At 36.7% G+C, this 20,608-nt stretch overlaps 1 protein-coding gene across 2 annotated transcripts in view; it reads right to left on the bottom strand.

Moving 5' to 3' along the window:
* Positions 1–20,608, bottom strand: part of LOC107100520 (inactive ubiquitin carboxyl-terminal hydrolase 53-like) — a 45,413-nt gene that overhangs the window by 7,241 nt on the left and 17,564 nt on the right. For both annotated transcript variants that reach the window (XM_015399033.1, XM_015399034.1), the window contains exons 4-14: positions 19,818–19,952; positions 18,215–18,325; positions 16,473–16,555; positions 16,217–16,301; positions 15,550–15,696; positions 14,393–14,542; positions 9,767–9,935; positions 8,672–8,818; positions 7,657–7,803; positions 4,093–4,894; positions 965–1,032 (exon numbers count right to left, since the gene is read on the bottom strand). In XM_015399033.1, coding sequence (XP_015254519.1) covers positions 965–1,032; positions 4,093–4,894; positions 7,657–7,803; positions 8,672–8,818; positions 9,767–9,935; positions 14,393–14,542; positions 15,550–15,696; positions 16,217–16,301; positions 16,473–16,555; positions 18,215–18,325; positions 19,818–19,952 — 2,044 coding nt within the window. The remainder of the gene's footprint in view (positions 1–964; positions 1,033–4,092; positions 4,895–7,656; positions 7,804–8,671; positions 8,819–9,766; positions 9,936–14,392; positions 14,543–15,549; positions 15,697–16,216; positions 16,302–16,472; positions 16,556–18,214; positions 18,326–19,817; positions 19,953–20,608) is intronic.

Here is a 20,608-nt window from a genome sequence, read left to right as displayed (position 1 = left end):
ATGAGCCAAAAAGCAGAGACAGGACCAATTGTCAAAATTTTGGTGTCGATCATTCGATTTCATCCTGGACACTACAGAAAATAGGCTTAAAGTGTTAAAAAGTGAACTTCTCCTTTAAGTGTTGAACGTTAAAGCAGACTAGTTGCATAGGGTTTTGAATTTTGCCGGTGAGGAGCCAAAGTGTACAGACCTCGGCACACAGCAGTTTCCTTGATTTATTGTTCAATCACTAATGTTAAGGTCACTTAACACTGCAGATCCTGACAACATGAGCAATAGTTTTTCTTCAATGTCAGAGAAAATCCAGCATAAAAGGCAGATACTTCAACCCACAACATTGTAATTCATTTAAAATGTATTTATATAGATTGGTCATTGTAGAACTGGGTCTCTTTATGAGATGCCACAATGGCTGGCCTGTTTTTGTAACCATGGTGTCTCCAGGAGAATCCATCTACATAATCACTATATGTAAATACACTTTGTATAAAAGTAAAGAAATTAAAATATTAATTTGGCATTCATGCCTATGATGACTGTTTTAAACATATATATTTGCAATCTGCTTCCAAATGTCATTGTGGTTCATTTTATGCTTTATTATACAAAAACTGATAAGAACTCTGCGTTTCTTGTCTGTTGTCATGTCTGATATGAATGATATTTTAAATTGCCCCTTTGTTTCGCTGGTTGCTAGATGAGATTTCAAAAGTTCAGCTTTGTTAGAATATTTAGAATCAAGGATGAACTTTCCAGCGACAATATAAAAATATCTTTAAAATAATAAATATCAGCAACTTGTATTCATTCTGGTGGCCCTTTCAAATTAATATTTAAAAAAAAATCTAAGAAATGAACACATATATGGTATATGAAAATAAAGGGAATCATTAGAACAAGATATCAGTTTCTCTTTCTATTATTATTATTATTATTATTATATTGTGTAAAAATATTGACTTACCTGTAGAGAAACCAGAGTACAACACAGCAGCACTTAAATCCTCACTTCCTCTTGGAGGAAATATATCCCTGAAACACAGAGGATATAAATTATTAATTTGTCCCTGAATGATACAAAATGTACTAAAACATTATATTTTTTCCAATCGCTTCAACAAAGTAAAATTTACGAGGAAATTAACTCCAAAACATTCACAGCAAACACATCATTGTATCCTTCCTTTTTTTGAACATGTAAAAATCTCCCGGGACGTCCAAATATGTTTTTATCCTTAAACAGCATCAGTTTCAAAAAGCAGGAATAGCTTAATTTTTTTTTTAAGTGAAGTAATTTTAATCTTTTGTGAAGTCGTTTAGAAATTGAAGACATTTTAAGAAATTTTCTAGCCTAACTGGGTTTGAGATGTTTGGATACAAAAAAAAAAATGGAGCACTTCCCTCCAACTTAAAAAAGATTACAGTTGTTATTGAAACAAAAAGTATTTAATTATTCATCTTTAACATAAATATCATTTTGCAACAGATGGTAACTGAAGAAAAAATATGAGAATATTTACTATCTTTTAATAATGCATTGCAATATGCATGATCTTCTAGGAGAAGACAAAATATTTAAAAGAAAAATATTGCATAAAACTTCATACTGTCAGGGGGCAGCTGCTCAAGGTGGAGCTGCTGAAGTCAGTTTCCCTTTTACATTACAAAATCAGCTAAGCCAAAAAATGATGTGGTAACTCCGTATCAACCTGAGGAGGGCGCCAACAATATGTTGGTTTTTTTGACAGCAAAGCAAGGTTTAAACAAATAGCAAGTACATGGTCAAAATAATGTTTTGCGTGTGATTAATCCTTTTATCCAAAGAGAGCTGCACTTAATTCAAATTTGCCAAGTCAAAAACAGCTTTGTTGTTGTCCCGATAAAAAGATCAATAAATACAAGAATAAATATATTAATTTAAATGTGCTTGTTCAAAGCAATCTTAAGTTAATTACTCTTAAATTGGAATATTTGCCTTCCAGAGTTACCACGTCTGCTCATTATGAGAAATAGCTGCAATGAGTCAATGCAATCTATAAGATTTCCTTCAAAGGAAAACATTTACCACTTAAAATTATTAGCTAAATTGGATAGCATTGTTTTACTACTAGGATCAAGTTGGAATAAATGCAATCACATTTCTATTTGCATTTGTTATAAATCGGTGCCATTTGATTAAACTAAACAAGTGTTAAACGACACATTTGCCGCAAAAGTGATAGCCACAAAGCTAGCAGGGGGAACTGCGATATTTTGAGATCCAAGTGGTTTTAATGTGACAGAAAAATATTGTAAAACTGAGCTCAATCTGAATAGTTGCCTGATCATTAGAGGATGTTTTTTTGGTAAACTAACTGTTGCTCATAACCTGTCCACTGCATGGCTATTCAATGAGAACAATAAAATAGACCCAAACCAGAAAAAGCACAATGTTGGAATTTTGTCTGACATCCACTAGTTTACAACTTAACATGCTCATAACAGATTTAAAGGAACCATTTAGTTTTCTGCTTCCAGTCCTTTGCAGTCATTGCAGATACCAGTTTGTTTATCAGATTCCTGAATTTTAAAATCATCCATACCACAAACATTTTCACTTCAGGTTCTGTCCTGTAGCAGACCCATGCATCTGACCTGCTGGCATAATCCTAATCTAACAAAGACAATACCTTTAATCTCAGTGAGTTATATTGGCTAATGATCAGTATTCTGCTTAAAAGCTAAAATTATTTGATAACGCTAAGCTGCTAATATCTTGTATACCTACGAAAAACTATACATCTGTCAGAATATTGAAAAAGGTATTGTCGAGATAATACAGTGCCTCACAAAGAATTGTGATACTGAATTTAGGGGAAGGTAAGCGGTTTGCTGGGTCTCTGCTAAGTTCAAAGTCTGTCAACTAATTTGGATCATTATCTCCTAACAAGTCCTGCAAACCAATGACAGCCTGCCATGATAATGTGTGTGAATATACCTCTTTATGGACCTCTATTTATGGAGTGATTTTTCTGCCAAAACGTTGTGTACAAAAATGCATGTTTCGCACACACATAAAGCATGTTGCAAATGCATAAAGCATGTTTCACACAAACAAATCTTATCACTCACAAAAAAACATGCTGCGCTCAAATAAATCTTATTGTTCACAAATAAAACTTGTTACAAACTCTCATCTAATGTCACACACAAATAAAACTTTTTTTCAAACTGTCCTTAAATGTTGCACACACACAAAATATAGTTTTTCAAACCGGACTAATAATAATTTGTGAATTGTCCCCGAGTACAAAACGATCTCTGCTCGCATATGAAACAGCCTCTCCTGGCGTATGAGACAATTCTTCACACTCCGGGGTAAGTTTCTGCCAAATGTCACGTGATACATGGAGAATTGTCATTCTGACTAACCGACAGCAGGGGGCCCCATACAATCAAAACAACTGAAACGTGCAGGTGTTACGTCCAGGTGCGTTTCCCCATTTGATACGGTTTCCTCTGCATCGCCGCAATCTTTGTGTGTGTGCATAAAAGGCATAAAAATCACTCCATATCTATTCTTAGGGTGGATTCACACTAGTTCATTCATATTCATATGCTGTCACACGCCAGACCTATTGCCAGCAATCGGCGAGGCGGGCGACAAGTTCAATTTATGTTACTTCAGGGTGTTAAATAAAAGGAGCGTCTATCTGCTGCTTACTGGTTTCACCCTACATGACAGCCACATCCAGTCCCAAATTACGACAAGACACAAAATTTCAGATTTTTTCTTTTTTTAACTCTAGCTATTGATGCGTTGCTCTTTTGTTGCTAGAGGCCAAAAACCATGCCTGTGGCATTGCTAGAAATGTGTCAGATCGCTGTGTGTTACTTTGCTCCTGTGGTGCACCTGTACATAGGGATAATGGAAATCTGTTGTTCCGGTCACTGTAAATCTGTCTGTCGTGAAAACACGTTTGGAAGCATTTTTTTTTTTTTTACGTTCAATTATTTTAAAACAGCCTCTGAAACTTGGGTTTTTAAATGTCTATCAGAATTACACATTAAAACCATAAAAAAAAAAAAGGTGAACCTGACAGTTGACCTCACCTCATCAGTTGTAGTTCTGGTATAGGCCGGAGATCTTTAGAAGAAAGGCCCTCTACAACAGGTGAGTCCAGGTTAGCTGAGCCATTGCTCAGTCTGTCGCTGCTCTCGTACCCCGACTCGGTTCTCTGGATCTTCCAGTTTTCATTGCGCACTTTGTGTGGTGCTGAGCCCTTTGACCTGTCCTTATCATGCCCACCCCTACCCTCTGAGTCTAGTGAGCTTCGACTACCCCCAGTTTCATTCCTCTGCTCATCTTCGTAGATAGTCATCAGGCTTTTTGGTTTGCGGTCGTCCCATGCCGCCCATGCAGTGTCTTTGTCCTGCTCTGGTTCACGAGACGGTGAATGACTGCTTGTTCTTCTCCGTGGACTGGGCAGCCTTTGCTCCTCTCTTCCTGAGATCCCACTGTCAGCACTACTTATAACACTGTCCACATTCAGTGCCTCCCGCATAGGCCTCCATGCTCGACTAGAGGGGTTGTGGATGTTCCTCCCATTTCTGTCCCTGGAACCTTGGCTGCTGTCTGTGTCGTACCCGTTGGAGAGGTGCTCCAGCTTCCGGCTTTGGTGGCCGCTCCTCAAAGTACTGGTACTGGCCGGCACTTGGAGTCTGGCGTGGGAGCGAGGCGGTTCATGAGAGGAACGCGGTGGATCATGAGAGGAGCGGCCGCCAAGATACGGTACCCTTTCTGTCCTGATGGGGCCTTTTCCTTGGCTGCTGTACAGCCGGGTCTCCAGGTATTGCTTGAAGCCATTCTCTGGAGGGGAGGCAGAGCGGGAGTAGGTCCTGTCGTATGCTGGATCTGATGGAAATAAATAAGATAGCAAGGAGATACAGTTAATATTTATACAGAATTTATTAAAAGCATTGAACTTATGATCAAACAACTAATTCAACATATATTGCTCTAGATTTTGAATTTATACTTTGCTTTAATTTATGTCTAGAAGACAGCATCTTGTAGGGCCGTGCAAGAGTATCAATACCACTTAATACAGTTTGTAACATTAAATAATTGGTGAAACATGGAGGGTTTAGCATCATTCTTTGGGGATACTTCTATTCATTCGTAACATTAGGGAAGGCGGCAGCTGATGGAAACATAAGGGTCTCCATCCAATACAGCCAAAATATACAGCCGTTTTTGCAAAGTGATTCTATTAGGCTACGTTCACACTGCAGGCCTTAATGCTCAATTCCAATTTTTTTGTGAAGTCCAATTGTTTTGATTGGTTGTTCACATTTCCAAATATATGCGACATGTATGTGATCTCCTGTGTGAATTGAATTCATAAAGCTTAATTGTCCTGCAGGCGCAGTAGAGGATGCAGTGACGTCACAAGCAAGTGTGCATTGATGGTAGCGTCGGAGCACATCTAAAGATCTTTCATTTTATTCCCAGCTTCATCCAGTGCATAACAACACAATCTTCTCAAGATGGTTGAAAATAAAGACTGCTCTCTGCACTAATGTCCGCCATGTTTGTTTTTTTTCTTGCTGCTTCTGCGTAGCAAGACGAAGAATAGTGACCTTTGTCGAGTATTAATGGTGTACAGGTCAGATGAATGCAACATGGAAGTTCACACACAGGTCGCATTTGAAAGGACCAGATGCGTATCGGATTCAGCCGACATAGCCAAGTGGCCTGGGTCACATTGGAAAAATTCTGATCTGTGTTTTTCAGACTGTCATGAAAAGATCAAATACAGGTCACATGTGGGCAAAAGAAAATCTGATTTGATTCACTTCAGGCTGCTGTCATCAACACAGAGGCACTCAGTACAAATAGAAAAAAAATTACGTTAAAAACAAATATAAAAAAGAAAAAAAAATCCAATTCCAATAAAATCAGTTTAAACTTATAATTGTGTCAAAATGAATACAGACCTATCAATTGTAAAATTTACCCACAACAGTAGATCTGTCCATGTTTAAGCAGTTCTCTCCTAAAGCTGCCGGCAGACTACACATTTTTAACAAGCTTTAACATTTAAGTGGCTGAAAAAAAGCTATTTTTTTCAACTTTGTGTTTTAAAGCTCAAAAATGTAATTTAGCAATTAATAAAACTGGAGGTCCTTGTGAATAAGCCTGAAGGAGACCAAGTCACATGATTTTGCTGACTGTGTGCCAGAATTAAATTACTTTAAACTTGGCTCTCTCTGAACTTTTCCCTCTATTTGAAATATACCAGCGTTTATACCAGAGTTTCTTCTCCCTACTAAAAGTTATTAGCAGTCCACATAGATATTGATTATTCCCAGATCAGGGAAACCCAGCATCTATTAAGTTTCCAGGTTTACTCTAAACAAAAAAAAAAAATATTTTTAAGAGGAAAACTAAATCAGCCATTTTCATAATTAGAAAAGAGGCAGATTAAATGTTAGATTCTATCTACAAGGAAAACAAGCTGACACTTAGAGAAAGTTCCTGAAGTTAACAGGAAGTCTGCTCTGTTTAATCCTTTTGAAGAGCGAAATTCTGTCTGTCATAAATAGTAGTATTGCTAATCATGCTGTGATAAAGATGGTTTAAAAACACTCTATAATCATGTTTTTATTTTGAGAATGTCTGAAATCCTGTTTGACTGTACAGCCGCTGAACATAAACTGTTTTCCCAGATACCGTGTATGATGTTCCCCATGGTTTTCCCAAGCATATGTACATACTATAAAACACACAGTAGATTTAAGAGAACAAAATGTTTTGATGTGGAGCACTTATACCTTTATCGGAGTGAAACAAGAAAGAAATCCCTTAAAAGGAGTAGTTTATGTGTAATACAGCTGTTTTTAACAGCTTTTAACTGCATGAAACAGCTCAGTTGGATAATCTAATGTTTGTACTGCTTTAGCAGGATTGCAGTAATCCAGGAGCAGCTCTCATTTACTTCCTCATTTGCAGAAAGTCACATGTTTATTTTACAAACATTTTCCCCATATAATAAAAAAGAAAAATCATAACTTCCTGCATTTAAAATGACAAAAAAACAGCGGTATTGAAATTTTGCTATCCATTCATAGCCCTCAGACAGAAATAACGGAGATCTAAAAACTGTCAGCATGAAAGCAATTTGCTTAAATGCAGATTGGAACCAGTTTTCAAATTTCCAATTAATTCATCTCTATCAAGAACTATAGTGATATGTAGCATTTGATGTTACAAAAAACACTATTAAACAAGATGAACCAAATCAGTCAAGTCACCATTTAAAAAACACAAACCCAAGTTGTGAAGTACATTAGAAAACGTAGGCTTATAAGTTTCAGTAATTTTAAACATAAGGAAATTTGTCTCTGTTTGGATTTAGGGCTTTTCTTGTTTTTGAAAAAGAAAAAAAAAGAAAAGAAAAAATCTTATTGATGTAAACATCCCAGAGCAAGAAACAGAGAGTTTGAGAATGAAAGCAAGGAGGATCAACTCTGGCTCAAACAGACGTCAGCAGCTTTAATCCCCTTTCTGACACATTGCTCCAAAACGGAAGGTTACATAAGGGCTCGAAGAGGGAAAAGTGACAGCACTTCGTTCAACTCGGCTTTCTCATGCCGAGTCTTCCATAGACCCACCTCTGTGTCGTGGGTCCGGCCTCCGCTGACCACCCCTGTCAGCATCTCTCCTGACTGGATGCATTCCTCTCAATTCTCCCGCTCTATGGGCAGCTTCTCTGGAAATTTCCCTGATGCGACCCTTTGAATCGCTGGTTTCACGTTTCACTAGAAATCAGCAACAATAAAAAACACAAAAGTTATGCAACTTAACATATTTTACTTTTGGGGAGGAAAAAAGGGAGGTAATAAAGATAAGAAAAACACCAGGAGATCCCTTAGCAGGACCTGGTGGAAATTTCCATCAGTGCTTAAATCCTTCAGTTTTAGTTTACATGGTAGGAGCTTTTCTCACTACTTTCTGTTAAAACCTCACTTTTATGCTTTCAAGTCTGCAGCTGCTGAAATATATTTAAAGGCCGATAAAACAATTATTAATTATATTAGGTTTTATTACAAATTATTTTAAGATTTTACAGGGATTTCTTTTAAATCCATGTTTGCTAGCTATGATTTTTGTTTAAGAATTAAAAGCGCTGTATAAATGTTCCCTTTTCCTCTTTAGATCATCATCCTCTCATATTTCTTGACCTAAATTTGTGTGTTCCAGTTCTCCTTCCTGTCCTTTTTTTCAGTACTTTGTGATAATAATGTTAAGCTGCATGTGTGCAGAACTGGCAACTCTTTGTGACCTTTCTACTCAAGAAGAGTCCCCAATCCCTTCTGCGTTCCTAACACGGTCAGATTTAGTTTTACAGCAAAGACATTTAATTATCACTTCCCCTGGTTGCCATGCCAGATCTCTGCTTGCTGCCAGAATTTGAGGACAAAAATATTTATCAGCGAGGCAGGCGTTTAATGAGCTGAAAAAGGACAGAAACCAAACACTGTGACTCATCTAGTTCACAACTCTAGTTTGTCCCTTAAAAAGCTCTCCAAAATTTAAGTAAGTTGCTTTTCTTATCCTCGGCTGTTTCAATCATTGTCCCTGTAATTCGGCTTGTATTTTTTTGCATATATCTTTGTATTCCTTTACCTTGTCCTCGTCCCACGCTGGTCTGTCCGCTGCCCCTGCTGAGAGTCGACGTGGTCTTCTTTTTGTGAGGCTCGTAGTCCAGCACAGCTTTGAGATTCTCTTTGGTCAATTCCAGCTTCTTAGGTGCTGGAACTGGAGACTCAGCACCTGTAGTGAAGAAAGTAAGACATTTTCAAGGTAACATTCAGTGTTTCCTTGCAGCACAACTTTGTTCATGAGTAAAAATAGAGACTTCAACCTTGAACAATGAATGAGAATTGAAATGACAGTGTCTTCAGTCATCGTCATGTCGTTTTTCCTGGCTGTTCTGACAGCTATGATGGACACTGAGCAGCTGCCGCAGCTTGGAGCTGGGACACAGCCAGTACAGAGGGATGGAGGAGGATCTTTAAAGGGGATAGAAAAAAACTCCCTAACAGCTCAAATCCAGGGATAGATAATCCCAGCAGATGATATATTTCCATCATGACAGCCTGACTACAAATGTAACCAATACGAATGTAACAAGAGACACAGTTTCAGGTCTGATTTCTAAACTTTTCCAAATAGACAAGGAGAAATAAAGCGAAGGTGGATGGAGGGATGGATAATTCCAACATATGGACAAAAATTGACAAAAAAATGGACAGATAATGGAGGCACAGAGTGATGGACAAAAGTAGATTGGACAGATTCAACCTTTCAGGTTTATTTTTTATTCTGTGTTTTATCCATATTTCTTCCGCCTTTACAGCAGCCTGGCAAGATCCAAGCTATGTTTTTGTTCTAGTGCTGTTTAATTTAAGTGGTTTCCTCACCCAAAATATTCTCAAAAGATAAAACCTTATTTGAATTTCTGCACTCAAATCCAAGCTGAAAACACGGAGCGTAGAGCATTATGAATATGTTGGTCTACAAGATGCAATCAGGGCAAGAAAACTAGAAAATAAAGCACCCCAAAAAAGAAATTAAATAACACTGTACACTAAATTGCACCATTTATATTACTGTCTTAAAAAAATAACAACAATGATAGCCCCTAAGGACATATTTAAACAGATTCCTTTTCAGATGATTAGCTTGATGAAAAAGGATAGAAAAATGAGCGTGTAATACCTGACACTTCTCCGTTGACGTAGGGCTTGTGGTTGTTTGAGTGGCTGCTGGGTCTTGAGGCATCTTCTGTGTGGATGGCACTGCCATCAGGGTTAGAGTAAAAGAGGAGCAGAGGCTGGAAGTGACCTTTAATACATTTGCTGACCACATCTTTCCATCGGGAACCAATCTAAAACAGAAAAAAGAAGAAAAAAAGCAGAATATAAATAGACATGCATAAGGAAATAACCCAAGGAGGAGGACAAATATTAAACAAACCACTTAAAACAATTATGTTTTTATGGGATGGCATATCCTATTATTTATTATGATGTTTTTTAAGCAATCATTTCTCTGTGACATTGATATGTTATAAAATTAAAGGTTTTCCTTTTAGAATATATCAAAATAAAAATGAACACAAAGGTTTGCAGCCAAAAGGCATACATTATTAAATACATATACGGTATAAGATTCCATTACAGCATAAGGTAAAGGTAAAAAATTAAAAGCATAATTAAAGAGCTAAAAATAATAAATTACAAAATAAGAGCATATTTAAAAGGGAAATAAACAATATAAAATATTTTTATTATAATATTATTTATGTTTGTTGAGACAATAATCAGCATAAAACAAGAAAAAATTCAATTTTGGAAGGTTAATAAAATTGAACAACTATAGTTTCTTTTTTTAAATCGTAAATTCCTGGAGGGCAAATCCTCACAATCCTTTGGTGAAATACACATTTTTACCAGCGTTTGTTATCCTTCAAAGCATAGCTAAATTGCTTCCACCGGATTATTTTTATTCTTCATACATCACTTGCTTTCCTTTATACAATTTCCAACGTTATACAGGCCAGCAAAGGAAACAATAGAGACTCCCAATGAAAACAACATTCCCAAGACATCTATTGTTACTAATTTTCTGAAAATGGATTTCTTTAACTGAATAAGCCGTGGAAAAGCTACAGTGCTGCAGTCCTTCAGTGACAACTGTTTGAGGACTCCCAGGAATGCTGGCGAGCTTCGATCCAGGTAATTGGCAGGAACTGAAGCAGCGTAACCTCTCCATCTCACTAGGGAGGGTTTGCACACGCAGCACAAGCTGGTGATGGATTGACGCAGAGCCAGGCGGCCGCTGCACCGCAGTCCCAAAGAAAATAGTGAGCATGTTGTGAGACAAAACACATGCTCATATATTCACATCATGTAACAGATTAAAACAGGGAAAAAACAACAAAAAAAAATACTATTTTCTCACAGCATATAAAGCATATATCTATGCATAGATAAATTAGTATTCTTTATGAGTCCTTCTCCTAAAGGTCTGACAGGTAAAAAATATGCTATAAAATTAATCAAAATCATTTTAAATTGTCATCTAGGATGGATGTAACATTTCATTATAAACAATCAGTGCCCTCTTTATCAGAATCAGAATCAGACATACTTTAATAAGCCCAGAGGGAAATTACAGTTTCAGTACTTTATCAACAACGTCTTAGTCAAGTAATTGTCCTTCAGAAATGGAGGTATGGTCCAGAACTACTTCAAAGAGGTTAGTAGCCTGTGTTTACTTCTTGATTCCTGAGCCAATCCTATTGGAGCCCTCAGTGTTGCAAAACCAGAGTGCAACATTAGGTGTTTTATGTTGGCAAAAGCAGAAGCCTACAAACATGGAAGCAGTCAAAACAATACCTAAGAATCTTTATCATCATCACTCAATTTGAATTTAGTTGTTCTAAGGGGGAGCTATGCGTTTTGTGTGTCGTCATTAGAACTTTTGACTCCTTTAAGCAAGTAGGGGCATCTATTAAAAGCACCCAATAGTCGTAAATACGCTAATTTAATAGTACAATGCAGTCTTATAAGAAGTGAGGAACATTCTCTGACAGCACATTTTTAAGACACAATGTAAAAACCTCATCTGCATTAAAACACTTAATGCTATAGTAGAACAAAAACAAAATATCAAACCGTTTCTAATATCCCACTTTTTGTCGTTAAATTTGAGTATCCTAACCTATTAATAAACACAATAAATAGGAAACCATGATTTTTCACTCGGCACTGCAAACTATCATCGCCTGTGTCAAGAATTAAGTTACACCTTCATGCAAAGACAGTGAAAAACTTACCTATCCTTACTATGCCATTTAAACACTTGTTTTGTATGTAGAGCCTTTTCATTTTTTTAAATGCTTCATAGGGTCCCAAAATGTCTCTTTCTTAGAACAATTTTGTTTAAATTTTATTGTTAATGTTATATGTTAATGATTTAGATAAAATTGTTCAAATAAAAAGTTTTACTTTTATTTCTTCCTTCTTCTCTGCAATACCCAACTCTCTTTTCTTTTAAGCCCCTTTGCTAATAGAGTCCACTCATATTTGTTTTGTTCTGTTCTCCTTTTTCATCCTTGCAGTAGGAATGTACACAAATTATTGACTTACTATTCTTTGGTGTCTCTGCAAAAAATCTGGACTTCACACAAACCCCTGAGTCTGCTCTCTAAACTAGAGCCTACTTACAGCAGACACTGGCTTAATACAAGACAAGCTGTTAATCTGACTTTTAAGAACAGATACATTAAAAAAAGACATTTATATACTGAGTCATCGTTCCGTAAAAATATGTTGATACAGAATGTGCGATTTATACAAATCATGTCAAATTAAATTTTCAGAAATCTATAATTACTAAGGTAATTCTGCTTGTTTAACTATGTACAACATTTTTTCAAGTTTTTTTCTTTTGTTTGTTTTAATTGTATTTTTTAATAATGTTTCTTCTGTAAGTTTGTTGTATGTACTGACTGTCTAAACTCAGGAAGAGTAGTCTCTACTCTCGTAGATGGTAATGTGATCCTTAAATAAATAAATATTAACTGTTGTTTAAGGGATTATTAGATTAAAAATAGCTGAATCCGCTGCTTAAAAAGGAATTTCTTTCCATGTTGAATCCGTCCAGTGGAGGCCACTACTGTTTATTCTTAAGATGAGCTCACTTGTATTTGCCAGAGAAGTAATTTCTTAGAGGAGCCGTGCTAGAGCAAATAATCTGATCCATGATTGTTTAAAATATTACTGGGGACACGGATACAGAATATATTTAATGTGGTTCTGTTTATACGATATAAACACTGAAACTTAACCTTAACTTATCACTTAAATAGCTCCCATTTGGCTATGCTGCATGGCGGAGTAGTGTCAATACTTTCTGCTGTGCTCGAAAGGAGAGGACAAAATGACAGAGAAGTGGGGGGCATTACGCAAAGCATCTTTTAGCACAACAGAAAGGAAATGCTGGAAATAAGCATGGTAGATGGGAAAGGCCATGTTTTAGCAACCAGAACCACCCATTTAAATGCAATACTAGCAGCACAATAGTCTACAAGAATGGATTGTTGGATTACACACAGAGAGGGTTTTACCACTTTTCCGTTCACCTAATTACATTGAAGAGGAAAAATGACAATATTTGTAGCTGTCAGGGACATGCTGACAGCTACAAATAATTCAAAGGTATACTTTGTCTTCAAATGAATGTTTTATTATTTTGTTTATCTGAAGTTCTATTTCACATTTTCTATTCATTGTTTTTTTTATTCAGTAACCTAAAAAACTTCCAGTTTTGCTATAACTTATAAATATGTCTATGTTCCTTAATATGTAAGAATTTTTGCAGTTATTCAGTCAGTATTTTATACATAATTAATAATACATTCTTAAAATAAAATACATTTTTTTATTTATTCAGTATACTGTGCAAAAACATATAGCTCTCATGCAAAGGTCTACTTGATACAAGAGAAAACTTTTAGCAGCTTTTCAATAAATGTTAGTCCATCGATAACTTCAAATTAATTAAGTTATTAATAACTTGCATTTCTAATAGGAGAGATTGTTTGTATCTCCCCCTAAAATGAAAACTGTCCGTCTGATCTAGCTAAGCTCCCAGCAGCTGCTGGGTGTGGGCCTTCAAAGGTTACGCTCCCTGTCTGCTGGGGGAGATACTGTATGCACCAGCCTGCGAGCGCACCCAGGATGAGTCTAAGTCAAGGACAAAGTTTGAAGCATTCAGGACGGACAGACGGTTCAAATATTCATATTGTTGATTCAAGGTTCTCAAGCAGAAAGTTTCCTCACATATATGTGGAAATAAACAGGTCAACATATTTAAAAAAAAGCACCATTTACCAGGTTATTACACTCATTGAAATTAAGTGTAACAGTCTGATTACGCAATTTTTAGTGTAAAGGCCCTTTACTCTAAAATGCAATGCCTTGAACCCTAAAAGTTTGTAAACAATAACATACAGTTTATCATATTTTATAGTACGTCTTCACCATTAATATTTCAATGCTTATGTCTTGTAGGTGACTTAGCTGAGCCTTAGCCTAATATTAATCTGCTAATGTATTGTCTGACTTATTTCCTATCTGTAATTGTCTCTGTGCATGCCAAGACTATGGAATTACAGAAAGCTTTCTACCTGCCTTTAATGTGGAAATAGACAATTTCAAATAAGATTTAGATCATTTAGGTTTCTGTATATCTGGTGGTTTTTCGACCAAAACCAAATCCTCTATTAAATTCAGACATTCCAACAACCTGTAGAAAACCAGCTGGTGTCCTCCTCACCTCTTTCACTGTTGCATCATCAAAGAAAACCCACTTGGAGGATTTGGTGTGGAAGGCAAAGGCACAGTAGTGGTGGCTGGAGTAGCAGATCATCCCAACAAGCATCAGCTCTCCCTTTTTGGCGTGCTCGTCTGTTACCCTGTAGAACAGCTGTGGCCACAAACACATAAATAAAAATATTTATACAAGCTGATTTAGGCTGAAGTAGGAAAAAAAAATCCATGTTTCCATCCTTGTTTTAATTTGACAACTTCTGACCTTCACATCTGTTCTACAATGTTCCTACAATATTTCTCATTTAAAAAAGTGTTATTGTGTTCGCATGTTGAACAAATACAAGGACAGTGTTGGTGAGTAGTCTCTATTGAACATGCTTCCTGAACAGTATGTTCTCTGTTTCCTCAGACACACACACAGACGCACACAAAAAGGATTGTTTCAAGGCAAACTGAGAAGACGTAGGACTCAATTTAACTCATAATAAAGTCACATGGACTGCTCCCAAATCAATGGATGATTTGTGGTGGCTTCATTAAAGGATTGGTTTGACAAGCTTCAGATGGTTTGGTTTTGAAATGGCTCCAGATTGATCTATCAAGAAAACAGTCTGAATATTGGTCAGCAATGTGTGGACTGCCCTCTGAATAGAACTCTGCTGATGGATTCTTCTTTGTAATGTTCATCCACACAGTGAGCTGATGTGAATGGTGTTACAGTATGTAAATGACACTATGATGTGGTTTAAGATTAATGTTCAACAGCAGACACCAGGACCTATTACTTCTTTTCTTTCAGTCAAACAGACCCTTCATGTTCATTTCAGAAGCATTCCTGCACACAAAGATGAGAGGAGAGGCTTTCTGAAAGGCTGTCCTGAGGCCAGCATTGACCGTCTGATCGCTGGCTATTGGGCATGAACTGCTTATGCAACTACACCGACTTGCCGAGAAGTAAATCCCCACTTTATTTCCCGCATATGTTCCATTGCATTACAATAAACTGTCCCTAGAGCAGTCAGAAGAAATAGTCGTGTAGATGAAAACGAGTACACCCGCAGTACTTTTAATCAAGGCTGATGTTTTGACAGACCCCACAGAGCCATTTTAATTTAGCTGGAAACTAAATTACATGTAAACGACAGCATAAAGCCGGCTCACCGCAGAGAGGCTGAGATGAGGCCCCAGCGAGCGAATGACTTCCTCGGTGAGATCCGATTGATCAGAGTCCCACACAAAGCCGATGGTAACTATTTCTGGGCAGTTCATGAGAACCCGTCTGATCCTGATTTTCTGACCACAGTTGCTCTGGAAGAAAGCAAAAAACACAATCTATTTTTAAAATTTTTTTATCAAAGCTACAGGTAAAAGACATCTTGCAGTAGCTGAATTCATACATGCACCTCGATAATTTAGAACACCACTGAAAACTGTATCACAGACACTAGATTTAGAAATGACAACAGGGTATATTGGGTCTTAAGCATTTGGGCAAAACTACAAGCCCCAAATTGCAAAGTCAAAACTACAACTCAAAATCAAAATAACCAGGACATGGTAAAAAATAAATAGAAATGAAGAAATATTGGAAGACGAATCATAATCAAAGACACAGTAGTAGGTTGATTTTTGGGTTCAAAGCCCATTTATATAGTTAAATTCTTTATAAGCCTTAAATGAATTGGCCCAGTTTATATTTTAAAGGGCCTTTGGATGACATTTGCTTTGAGGTGGCACTATATAAAATTGAACAAATGTTACCATAAAGCTTTAATTACAATAAGCTACCAGTAAAATGGCCAGTCTGTAAAAAACTGAAATTACTTACTGGACAATTCCTAAGGTCCCCAATCGTACTCGCTGCTTGTAACAGTTCCCCAAATGATTCATCACGACGCTGATGCATCTGCTGACTAAGAAAGCAGAATCGCATCAGCAGAAGCTCAAGAAACAACAAGGTGGAAGAGAAAACAATAAACATGAGAACCACACTGATTTGGCTGTACCAGCTAATAGTACCTTCAAATCAGTGTCTCCCTTTCCCTCTTTAAATGATGGAAGGAATGAAATACACTGGTTCTTACCAAAGTGCTGTTGTAGAAATATAATGTACCAGCTCCGTAAAGGGCAGAGGATCTGACGACGCCCCACAGCTACGGCACACAGACTGGAGATGAGAAGACAAGTGAGTAAAAAAAGCAATAAAAAAAGGAAAGTTCAACAGCCTTTTACAGTTTTACAGTGACATAGAAATGAACCGAACTATAAAATATGCACTCAGTTTCAGTTAATATTAGCAGGTTTGGGATAAAAGAAGTTAAAGGATTTAGGTTAAATGTAATTAATCAGTTGGGTACATAGAGAATGCTTGTTTAGGACAGGAACAAAGTAAATGATGGGCATTGCTGACACAATGCAGGCTGGTGCACATGTGTGTAGCTGGGATTTATGTGTTCGCCATCTGTGGCACATCCGGTACTGCTGCCGCAGCATCGTGCTGCCTGACAATAAAGCACACTCTGTAAACCACAAGGGGTGACCCCATGTGAAAACATGATGGATTGGATTCCTATTGTCTAAGGAACTGACTCCTGTACCCATTGAGTAAGCATCTGTGTGCAGGACACAGATTCTAACCCTGTCAGAAAGAAAGTTCAGACAGTTCACAAAATAACATTAAAGCAGTGCAAAATAAGGCTAACAGTTAATTGGATCAATTATAATCACCAATAATTGAAATAATTGTCAATTGTTGTCATTTGTAGCAGTGTTACCGTTTCCCCTCATAAAACGGATGGGAAATCTCAAATGAAAATCTCAATATAACATAATACATTTATTACCTTTACTTCAATAATCAAAAACAATAGAAAGTTGTATTTTGAATGTAGGATTTCTATTTTCAAAGTATTTGGTAATAACTGGTTGTTTATTTTATCTCACAGAAACCTGGCTGAAGCAGAAGGACGATCTTCAATTGTTTGAGTCAACCCAAAGATGACCCTCAAGGGGGTATCCTTGCTTTAGCTCAGCAGATTCTGATTATTGTGGTTCAGCAAAAGCCTGTCAATGGAAATCAGCTGTGCTGAAGCAGGTAAACCTCTAAAACCTGCAGAACAGGGGCCCTCGAGAATTGAGTCCCACAAGGACAAACTTCGGGCAGGCCCTCTGTGAAAGCATGAGCTACAACCAATATTTAGAGTCTCGTTTATTTTGCAAACACATAAACATCTTCTGTTAGTGATTTCATACTATCCACCAAACTCTGCGTTTGAAATAATACATACATTTTGAGACTTACATGATTTAGTGCTTCATGTAGAATGACCCTCATGCAGCATTTAATGCCATCTTGGACTCAACCAGCTTTACCAAAAATATCTAAAATTCAAATCATCATTACATCATACTCTCAAGTTTGTGGTGACCATAATGAGGGCATAACTCTTATTTCTGCCTTTCTTCTCTCCTTTAAAGTTGTGGAGTCTGATCGATGTTTCACCATGTAGGATAAAGAGTGGTTCCTCTCCGTTTACTTAGGATTAGGGATTGCTATAGGGTCAATAACATGATGCTGTTAAAAAGACAGCTTTAGATGAGTAAAATGTTCCTAACTGCCTCTATAAATACATTGTTACGCTGAAGTGGGTTTTTCTATTGGGTGGATTTAAACAGGTGTGGATTTCATCACAATATGATAATATTTGTTTTTTATCCGTCTTGTGATGTGCATCTAGATAAAATGTGTTAATTTGTGCTGCATGACAGGTTTACCTATTGAACGGGATAAAGCATTGATCAATATTTTGAAAATATTTGCACAGACCTGCTCATAAAGTGTCATTGCAAACTTCTGATGGGTGATGCATGAGTTGGAGGTGCAGGCGTCGGTCTCTTCAGGCACAATATGCAGATGAATCCTTTGCAGTATGTTTTCCTGAGAAAGACAACAAAATGCATCACTATTAAACAAAAGAGAAATTAAAAAGACATATTGTAAACATCAAGTGCAATTTAGATCCTGTTTTAACCGAGCACTATAGAGTGCAGGAGACGTTAAGGGTTTTCCAGGTAGTCTACTCCATTTGATGTCTCCATATTGATAGGATGATAAGAAACTAAGCATGCAGGAAAGCGGTAAAACAAAAAATAACATGAGCACACATCTCTTTACCCTTAGAAGCAGCTTTAAAATGCCTGAAAGTAACCTGTCCATCTAAAGAGGAAAGGAATGCAGGTAGGAACACAATGAACAATGCAGTGGTCACACCCCCCAAGGCTACTATGGTGAGAAAAATGTAATTCAATCCAGAAACAAAAGCCAGGTTACTTGTGGAGATACAGGAGCAGACAGATACAAATGAACCTAGCTCACAAGTAAAATGAGTTAGATACAAAGATACTCTCAAAAGCCCAAAAAACGTCGAACAAAAGAAAGCGATTCTTTAGTTTCCAAATGTGCCTTTAAAACTTAAAGGGTTAGTGGACAAGTTGGAAAAATATTACATAAGCAAATAGCTATGAGTAAATAACAAAACATACTAAAAGAAAAAATTTAAATATGACGAGATTAAATAAGAAAACTTGCATATAAAGAAATAGCTGTACGTGAAAAAGGAACTATGGTGAAAGGTTCATTGTTACTGAGTAAAAAAATTATTTTAGATGCAGGTTTTATCAAGTTAGCAAGTGGCTCACTTAACCAATACCACCATACAATACAACCATAAACCTGATGGTTAACAAACAAGTATGTAACTGATCAAATCAGCCAGTAGGGTTAAAAATCAGACAAGTTAGTAAATAATAAAACAAATTGTGAATACGTATCTCCTTATAATCAAACTCAGTAGATAAATATATTAGTTAGTGAGTAAAAAAAACGGAATTTCATAGGTGAAGAAATGAGAAAAGAAATAAGTCAGTGAGCACAAACGTAAGGAGAATAAGGAAGAATAAGTATGTAAATACATGAAAATATAAACACACAACACGAACATAAAAATAAAGTTAATAACCAAGTTATTATGCCTAAAATTTAGGAAAGTTCTTTGATTTGTTAAAGGACCTTGATATTGCCATATTAACACCACTAAATATCAGACTAATGTGTGGTTTAGCTTTTCAGCTTCACGCTCTCCTGTTTGACAATCTCCCTTTAAATCTATACACTTATACTAATAAAAACTATGAGGAACATAAGGTAATTCAAACAGATAAAAGAAAGACTTTATATGAAAGTAATACGCAGTGGTCCGGACACAGCCCACATGCTTATATAACCTGTCATGGTGATATTTAGCGCTATTGTGGAAGGAGCTGAGAGGAGAGGGGATAGCGGGGACAGAAGCTCTTTTAGTGACCTCCCCCAACGGTTTGTTGCAGTTAGTTGCCTTAACTGCGCGGCAGCACAACACACAAACACTTACAAAGCACTCTGCAGCATCATCCATAAAGCCCAGCTGGAAGCGCTGTTCGTCCTTAAAGGTCTCTGCCAAGGCGTGACGCAGGTTGTCAGAAGGCAAGGCGCGCTCGCGACTCTGCTGGAACTGGGAGAAAAGGCCCTGATGGAGGGAAAGAGGAGACAGTTACACATGGACATTTTACATTATGTTTACAGGAAGGAATAATACATAAGAGTCTCGCATAAGCATCTATTCCTCTGAAATTCTTTACAATGTGGAATTCATAAACTTCAATGTGACCTCTGACCCTTGTCAATAGGTAATGCAGGTGAAGGACAACACAGTCGAAAACGCTGGAGCTGGGGTTCAAATAGGGACTCTACTCTACATCACAAACCAAATCAGACTGAGACTGGTAACGCAGAGCGATGGATGACAGTGTAGAGATCAATTCTAGTTCTTTTTTTATCTTTTTTTAGCAAATTAAAATTAAATTGAATGGTATTTATTTTTATTCAGCTATCATTTTTCTAAAACACACAAAAAAATGTGTTTAACTAAAAACAATCAGAAATGACCATATTAGAAAATAGTTAAGTATTTGAAAAGTACAATTATATTTTTCTAAATTCAAGTCTATGAACAATAAGAATCTGTATGCAATACTTTTTAATAATAAACATTTATTAAAGCCAAACTAAAAAAATACAATCAATAGAATAAATGTTAACTCTCACGGTATATACACTAGAAAATTGCCAAAAGCAGTAGTTAAAATCTATTCAGGTTTAAATAATCTTATTTCATTAAAAAAA

The sequence above is a fragment of the Cyprinodon variegatus genome, unplaced genomic scaffold, assembly GCF_000732505.1.
Source record: "Cyprinodon variegatus isolate N-32 unplaced genomic scaffold, C_variegatus-1.0 Scaffold982, whole genome shotgun sequence".
Classification (NCBI taxonomy): domain Eukaryota; kingdom Metazoa; phylum Chordata; class Actinopteri; order Cyprinodontiformes; family Cyprinodontidae; genus Cyprinodon; species Cyprinodon variegatus.
The sequence above is the reverse complement of the archived record's forward strand: the minus strand, read 5'-3'. Positions and strand labels throughout refer to the sequence as shown.